This window comes from Poecilia reticulata, linkage group LG20 (genome assembly GCF_000633615.1).
Source record: "Poecilia reticulata strain Guanapo linkage group LG20, Guppy_female_1.0+MT, whole genome shotgun sequence".
NCBI classification, from domain to species: Eukaryota; Metazoa; Chordata; class Actinopteri; order Cyprinodontiformes; family Poeciliidae; genus Poecilia; species Poecilia reticulata.
This window is the reverse complement of record NC_024350.1, coordinates 12,824,337-12,832,986: the sequence shown is the minus strand read 5'-3', so window position 1 is coordinate 12,832,986 and position 8,650 is coordinate 12,824,337. Positions and strand designations below refer to the sequence as shown.

General features: G+C 37.3%; 2 protein-coding genes across 2 annotated transcripts in view; both read left to right on the top strand.

The window, feature by feature from the left end:
- LOC103482498 (sialic acid-binding Ig-like lectin 13) overlaps nucleotides 1-1,998 on the top strand; it is an 11,021-nt gene extending 9,023 nt beyond the window's left edge. The window contains exons 6-9 of the mRNA XM_008438688.2: nucleotides 1-261; nucleotides 442-517; nucleotides 1,201-1,240; nucleotides 1,322-1,998. Of these exons, the coding sequence (XP_008436910.1) occupies nucleotides 1-261; nucleotides 442-517; nucleotides 1,201-1,240; nucleotides 1,322-1,519 (575 nt within the window). The 3' untranslated portion in view covers nucleotides 1,520-1,998. The remainder of the gene's footprint in view (nucleotides 262-441; nucleotides 518-1,200; nucleotides 1,241-1,321) is intronic.
- A 1,440-nt stretch (nucleotides 1,999-3,438) lies between these two features.
- Nucleotides 3,439-7,266, top strand: LOC103456540 (sialic acid-binding Ig-like lectin 13). Its single transcript, XM_017301769.1, has 9 exons — nucleotides 3,439-3,445; nucleotides 3,523-3,602; nucleotides 3,759-3,828; nucleotides 4,033-4,404; nucleotides 5,691-5,990; nucleotides 6,065-6,322; nucleotides 6,524-6,599; nucleotides 6,848-6,887; nucleotides 6,980-7,266. Exons 1-9 carry the CDS (start codon nucleotides 3,439-3,441, stop codon nucleotides 7,214-7,216), a joined length of 1,440 nt encoding a protein of 479 aa, XP_017157258.1. The 3' UTR covers nucleotides 7,217-7,266.
- The last annotated feature ends 1,384 nt before the right edge of the window (nucleotides 7,267-8,650 follow it).

Genomic DNA, 8,650 nt, shown 5'->3' with positions numbered 1-8,650 from the left:
ACACCTCAGCATCCATCAGTCCATCAGGTTTGGTGTCAGCAGGTAGCTGGGTGGAGCTGAGCTGCTCCAGCAGAGCTAAACCTCCACCCAGATTCACCTGGTTCAGGAACAGTGAACATGGAGACATGAATGTGTCTGTGGAGCAAGTTTACAGCTTCAATGCATCTGAGGGAGGAAAGTTTTACTGCGTGGCTTCGAATGACCTGGGTCAAACCAACTCATCTGTGATCCTCCTTTCGATTAAAGCTGGTTTGATAAATGGTATTCAAAACTACAGTATATGTTGTGTTTTTGTGAACTTTCTTGTGCTGAGTCCATATGACTCAATCCTTCATGTTAATTTCATTTCATCTGTTTTGTCTTTTGTATTTTTAACTACAATCGTTGACACATTGAACACATGCTTTTCAAGTAACAATTGTTTTTTTCTTCTGGTGACAGGGGATTTAAAGTTTTTAATTCCACTTCTGGCTTTGATCGTCATCTCTGTGCTCATCTGTCTGTTGATCTCTGTTTGGTGAGTATGAATGTTTTTTGTTTTGTTTTATTTGTAGATGCATGGGATTGTTAAGATGATCTGCTAGGTAAAGTAAAACAAATATGTGCGTCACATATTTTCAGAATAACCAAAAAAATAAAACATAAATAATCAGCTGGGGAAAATTGATATTGCATTCAGCAGGGCTAACAAAAACATACAACTAGTAACTAATCAAACAATAAAACAAACAAAAATAAGTCATCAAAATGCAAATCCAGGATCCCGACAGTATGTATGAGAACCTCACATTTTTGCACAACTCTTGGCAAATAAGTTTTTTAGATCTTTCTAAAGAATGACATTTCACTTCTTTTTTACCAAAAGTTTTATGTTTTACCTGAGGAAACTGATTTGAGTGACTTTAACTTGTCCCTCATCAGCACAAGCTTTCGTTCATTTGCACCAAAATTCAGAATACAAATGCAACTCTGTCAAAGACGCATTTGAGAGAGAAATACAAACGTATTGCACTATTTATTGTATTGTATTTACACTTCTTGCTGTGTCCATCAGTCGCCTGTCAGTTTTGTCAGCAGACTTTTTCAATTGGATTTTAATCTGATCTTATTTTTATGAAGTTCATCTTTTAAAGCCCATTTCAGACCAGCCTTGACACTCTTAATCTCTGTCTCCGTGTTGTCCTCTGTAACGTCTTGCAGGTGCTCAAGGTCCAAACGTTTAACTCCACAAAAGACTCAGGTGGGGAAACGTTCAACACTGCACTGAGGTTTCACTCGGAGGTTTGTGACAGCATCAAAATGAACTTTTTTTTTCCCACAGAGTCAAACTGGTGAAGAAGTTTATGCTGAAAAAGGAGCCAATAAACCAGAAGAAGCACTCCAATACGTGGAAGTAAACTTCTTTAAGAAAAAACCTGAAGCTCCTTCTGACTCAGTGCAGGAAAGCGAACAGCAGGAGACGGTGTACGCACAGGTCAAAGCGCCGGGCGCAGGAAACGGAAAACATTCCGTAGATTGATGAGGCAAATACTTTGGAAAGTGTGTGTCATGTTACACCCGGCCATGGTACTGACAATCAAACATGGGGTGGTAGTGTGAGGGTTTGCAGCTGCTTTTTTTCTTTCTATTTTCATTTTTTTTTTAGAGGATTTTCTTTAATTTTGGTGGCCTTTGTTTTTGAGAAAGGGAGAAGACATGCAACTACAGTCTATCATATCTTATACTTAACCAAAAGTATGGGGCGTGCCCTTCAGGCAGAGTGCAGAGTTAAGTTTTTATTATTATTATTATTATTAAAATAGAAACAAATTTTCCTCAGACTTCAAAATTCTTAGTTTGTTCATGTTACTCAGAGGCCTGGTGTTGTGCAGAAGAACAAGTGGGCCATAAAAAGTACCAGTATCGTTACTATATTAGAAACACTGGAGAAGCCTCCACCGCCTCAAACAAACCTAACAGAAACAAAGAGGTTTTTACCTGTTGTCTGTTTGTCTCCATCTGCTGGATTCTCTCCTTCACGTCATGAGTTTACTGGTTGATTGCCTTTCGAGTCTTGAACTTGAGCAAATTTTTGATATTGTAAATCTGAAAATCCGTGTTACGTTTCTATGTCTGTAATGGAAGCAAATGTTCTCCAATGACTGTCAGAGTTTTGTTTTCTTATGCTTGCAATTTTTTTTATGTTTCACCCATTATTTATGTTGAAACAAATTTCTACGATATGGCTGTTTTTTGTATTTTTTTAAAAGTTATTTTTGTCACTTTCTTGCCATTTAGATTACAAAAAATGAAATACTCAAGAGCTTTGAATGTTGTCCCCTTTTTGCTTCTCAAGAAAACAGTTTAAACAGATTAAAATTATGACTGAATATATTAGCTATAAATGTTCTTTACCATACAGAATTACTTTATGGATGTGGCACAATGTGTAAATCTACACTGTCTTCTCATCTTCTATCAATTTTTCTCCAGAATATTTTGTTGGTGACGTTTCACTACTAACAATAAAGTTTAGTTCTTTCTTCATGAACTGTCAGAGTGAATATGAGCTGACTTATATCCCATGTATTCAGTCAATCCTGAAATATGGAAAATTTTAAGGCTTACAGGATCGTTTAAAGTGGTTCAAGTCTGTATCGTAAAAGCTTGAGGGTTTAGATTAGATATTATTTGCACGTGACTGTATTTCACTTGTCTGTCTGAGAGAAGTGGTCAGATGTATGCCATGTCATGTTGCAGACAAAAAGTTGTGAAAAACTATAAAAAAGAAGCAGAAAAGGGAAGTTGGTTGTCTGGTTTTGCTACGACCACTCTCTAGTTTTCCTGGTTGAAGTCTCTTCATAATGTCGACCGCCATTTTGAGGTACTTACAAAAAAAACAAACTTTTTTTTTTAAAGAATCTCTATACTATTGAATAATAAATCTGTTAGTATATTGTCACAACCCTTTTGATGAACGTCATTCTTTGCAGGATTGTCATATTGATGAAACAGGAAAGTAACAACTTCTCTTTCTCTCACATGCAATAGGAGAACACAACTTAGCATACAGACGTAAGTCTTAGCTAAACATGGCCACACAATGACATGCATAGTTAGATATCATCTGCAGTTTGCACAAATTCTAACATTTAAGTCATTGTATGCATGGAAATCATCCAACAACTGGTGGCAAACAAGGATTCTATACAGCTGGTGCATTTCTTACAAAGTAAAATTTGTTCTAGTTTTAATTGTGCACTAAATATCCCTTCAGTGTCTATACTTTTTGACAAAAACGGTGCATAGGTCATCAACTTATGTTGCAAAAATCAATTGGTCATCCCACAGGATGTGCTATTGTCTGCAAAGTTTCAGGCATCCTTTGAGCAGACGCTAGATAGGAAAGAAAGGGGAAAAAAAAGTATTTTTTGTGATAATTTTGATAAAAAATCAACCATGAAGAGTTAGAATAGAAGTCGTCCTTACATCCTCTTTCACAAGACGGCTGTCAGCAATAGTGACAGTCGCTTTTAAACAAAGAAGCTTGTTTGATCTCCTGCTGTGTGATTAAAATTTACCTGATTCACCACAAGATTTTATATTGGAAGTCAAACAATTTGGTAAGAAAATTAACCTTCATATAACTTTTCCAGCTTAAAATCTGTTTAGCACAGTCTGCTAAAAAGATCTATATACTCTTGCTTTCAAAGTTTGATTCAAAATGTGGGACATTCTATTTGTTTTTTGGTATTCAGTTTTGTTTATTGACTCATCAGAGTCTGATGGCGATTCTGACTGAGAACATGTTGACAGTCAACATGTTACTGAGCGTCTTCTTTCTTCCAGGTGAGATGTTTTTTCGCTTCCTTTCATTTGGAAAATGTGAGACATCACATGAATCATTTTAGTCTAAAACGTTTGATCCTGATGTTGCTTAAATGCTCACTGTGTAATTTGATGCAGCTGAACTGCAGTTTGTTGATCATGAAGTTTCTCTGCTGACAGATTCTGCTCCACATTATCCTGTTCATCTATAGTCTGTTTTTACAGGTGTCTTTGCTGAACGTTGTGGTGGTCATACAGCTGGCTTTATCATTAAAACACCAAATCCCATTGTAGCACTGAGTGGATCGTGCTTGCAAGTCCCATGTAGCTTCACAATTAAAGATGGAGAAAACAATTTTAACAGAGGAGGAGAACAAGCTTCTGCAGCATGGATTCCAAGTAATATGGATATTTTTGACATCAGTCAGGGAGTTAATAACCATGACATAAATATTACTGGAGACATCAAACAGAAAAACTGCACCACTGTGTTTTCTGATATTAAGACAACACAAGAAACCAAATACTTCCTCAGAATAGAGAGAGGTAGATACAGGGGAACAGCTTGTTCTATTCCTCTTCAGATTAAAGTTCAAGGTAAGACTTTTACTCTACACACCTTCACAGAGTTATAGAAATAAATTGGTTGCAATTATATTTTAATTAACATTCACATTACCTGTTTATCTTTTATTGTTTATTTTATATTTACGTAAATTCTGTAATCCAGTATAGTTTGTGGTACATCAAACATCGTTTTGAAGGACGGGAGTCCAATGTTTATTTCTTTTTTATAAAGACCAAGATTTATTTATAAAAATGACCTTGTAACATTTTGTTTTTGCATACTTTATGTCAAACCCAATAGTTTTTTTTGGTGCTCTTCATAATTTCAGAGCAAATTTAGAGTCAGGTTTCACACATGCATTTTTGTTTGAAAAATTAATTCAAGCATGTTAATGCATGAATTAATGTTTAATCACATTGGAAAAAGATGCCTTAAAAAGAGCCGCAAGAGTTTTTCCATCCAATTGGTTTGTGGCATATTTTAGATTAGTTAGAATAAAAAAAAAAAAAGAAAAACAAATAACTTTAACAAAACTTTTAAAACATTGTTAGTTTCTTATTAATGAAATGTAAGTGAGCTGATTTCTTTCAGGAATATTTAGGTAGGTGGTTACAGGTCAAGCAAGGGTCACTGCAGGCAGGCAAAAGACAATGATCTAATATTCAGATCATTATATTAGAATGATGTCAAACAAGATGAACATAGTGAGTTTGCCCATAGTTATCTTCCTGCCCTAAATAGATCATTTTCTGACATATAGCACGATATGACATAAATTGTTGGAGTTCTAAATAGGTACTCAATTAATTCTCCTTACTATCAATATGCATTGTTTAAGCACTTTTCAGAATAATACAAAATGAGTCATGTAATTTATGATTGCTGTTTCAGAGGAAGAGAGGCAGATTAGTTGGTCATTTACTGCTTTAGTCGTGTTCAGTCTGTCCCTGCTGGTTGTATTTATCTAAAGCACTGAGTCACAACTTCATCCACATATTCCTGTTCTCTTAAACTGGAGTTTAGAAATGTATTCATACCCCTCTACAGATACCTGGGCCCCATGTTAAATGATAATTTCTCTAAAACTAATCATTGATGTATTAATGTCTTTTCATTGTCCTACTAGATTAAATTTTTTTTATCTTAAGATATATATGGAAAATGATTACCAGACAGTTGTTTAGTTACTCCAGAACCCCAAGAAATACAGAAAAAAAAACTAATTGCATGGAGGCTGTAAATGGTTAAAAGTGTCAAAGTACATTCGGAAATCATTTGTGACTATTTTTTTGTTACTATTTTTGTGAAACTCCAGATTCTCCTTGGAGTCCCAGCATTAATGTTCCCTCTGACCTGAAGGAGCATCAGTCTGTCACTGTAACCTGCTCAGCTTTCACTCCCTGTCCAAACTCACCTCCTGAACTCACCTGGAATCTCCAACAAGWCTCTSTYRKAMAAACAGARAAAAACACAGATGGAWCCTTTACAACTAAAATCCAGGAGATCATCACTCTGTCAGACACACATGATGGATACAACATCACATGTTCTGCCAGATATCCTGTGATTGGAGGAAACAAGACAGCAGAGACAGAAGTGACGCTCAGTGTTTCATGTAAGTGATCCTGTCAGCAGGTCATGGTTCAGCTGTTTCTGATCAGTAAAGTTCATGTGTGTCATTTTCCTCAGATGCTCCTAGAAACACCTCAGCATCCATCAGTCCATCAGGTTTGGTGTCAGCAGGTAGCTGGGTGGAGCTGAGCTGCTCCAGCAGAGCCAAACCTCCACCCAGATTCACCTGGTTCARGAACAGCAAAGATGGAGCCAGTAATGTGTCTGTGGGGCAGGTTTACAGCTTCAATGCCTCTGAGGGAGGAGAATATTACTGTGTGGCTACAAATCATCTGGGTCATCAGCAATCATCAGTGGTCCAAATTAGCATTGAAGGTAATTACTAACTGATATTAAGAACTGTAAGACCAAGGCCATGTGATGATGTCCATGTCAGTATTGATGTTTGGTGTGTGTATTGTTTTAGTACCAAACTAGAAACATTAATTACATTTCTTCTGATGTGCTCTAAAAATAATTTTTACTCCTTTTAAAATGGACATTTGTTTAAACTTTATTTCTCTTTTCTATGAACAGGGAGTTTTCCGTTTTTGATCGTATTTCTCACAGTGATTGTTGCCATTGTGCTCATCTGGCTGCTGATCTTGGTCTGGTGAGTGCCATAAACAGATTTATTAATCCTCATACGATGTTGGATGATCTGTGTGCCCTGACGTCTTAGCAAATGCCCATTTAATATGTTTTTACACTTGTTTCAGTCTCCACTATCTTAGATCTTAGCTTCAATCTGATCTGATCTGATCTTGATCCTCCAAAGTCATTCTTGTCCTCCCTCTCAGTTTGTGTTGGTACCTTAAATAACCAGCAGACTTATTCTGACAGATCCTAAATGTCTTCCAGGTGGTTCAAATTCAAACACTCATCTTCACAGCACACTCAGGTAGGGACTCGTTCAACGTCCTCGTTTAGCAACGCATCATTTCAAGATTTGTGGCGGCATTTGAAAGAAATCTGCATTTTTGTTCTTCACAGAGTGAAAACGATGAGAACATTTACGTTGAAATGTTAGGCAATAAACAAGATCAGGAGCTCTTTTATGAAGAAGTCCACTTCCAAAGGGGAAGAGCTGAAGCTGCTGCTGTCTCACTGCAGGACGGCGGACAGCAGGACGTAGTTTACGCTCAGGTCAAAGTGTCCGACCCGGCAAACGGCTCGGCACGAACCGTTAACAGTCCGGAGTCTCTCTACGCAGAAGTGAAGACAAAATAACCTTATATACATACAGATTATGTGATATTACCTCATGTTCAAGTATTAGATGTCAAAGAATGGAGCAGGCAAAAATAAATGTTAAACTAGAAAATTCCTGCAGAAATTTTAAAGGGGCATGCCAAAGTGTGCCCGTCGGCTTTGACGCAGCGCTATGATGTTAAAAATTAGCATTAATGCTAAAGAAAGCTGCAACGTAGTCAATAACCTGTGGAGAGGCAGAAGCATGTTTAATAAACTGTAGTTGTACCATTCATTATGTTAGAATTGATGCATAAGCTAAAATTAGCCAATATGCTAATGTTAGCTTAAATGCTGGCAGTAGCATGTGGAGCAACACGACCATGTTGTTTTAATTTTACTACTCTATTCAGTATACTAAACATGTCTAATTAATGAGAAAATTAGGTAAAAGCTAACTTTAGGTAAAAGTGCTAGTGCACTAGTCATAGACAGTGAAATGCTAACTTTTGTACAAATGCTAATGACCTGCCTTGCTGAGCATCACCGCTCTTTTCCTACGAATCCTCTTCTGCTCTCTCTGTCAGGTTTGTGATCTGTAGCATCGCAGGCGCTGCGTCTGTGCCGCTGGTTCCTTAAAGGAGCAGCGACGTTATTTTCTGTCCATAGACTTTTAATCAACTATTTATTCTTATTTATGTCAGATTTTAACATGGGGGGACATATGTGTAATGGTTATAGTCTTGAATCAGTAGTATAATGCTGAAAACACAAGCAGTTGTAAATACCAGTAAACCCTACAGTGCAGTCCTGGGGAGCTGCAGTTCCAGACACTGTGTTCTTCTGTTGCTATGGTAATTAATCCCCTGCAGCTGTGAGAGCCAAAGAGCGGGAAAATCCTCTTCAGACACAGTTTCTATACTTGGGAGACACCAGGCGTCAGTCTGAAGGACCCTGACAAAAAGCATAAGCCCTAGCAAATTTTTGTAAACATTGTACATGAGCATGCATGTGTATCTATGTTATGACCAACTTTCAGACCAATAGGGCGATATTTATGCCTGTGAGGGGGATTTAAAAAGGGTTTTTGAGTCAGCCATAAACAGTCCTGTGTGTGTGTTTCATAGAGAAAGATTACTGATTCTGTGAGACACAAAATCTCAAATTTTTTCGTTTTTATTAATTTATGTAATCATTTTAACTCCGATCCCCAATAAAAATAATAGCAATAATGCCGGCCTCGAGCCGCACGATTTGATACCACTTTTGTGGGTGGGCACGCAGCGGTACGAGCCGCATTAACGGTGATGGAAGAATAATAAATAATAAAGAGGCGTTCTATTGGGTGTAGAACAATAGGTGCCTGCCATGCAATGCATGGAGGCAGTACTGACTTGCTTCGCAAGTCAGTACTGCTCTCCTTATGCATTGCTATGGCATGCCCCTAATAAGACAAAAGTGGGCAGATATATT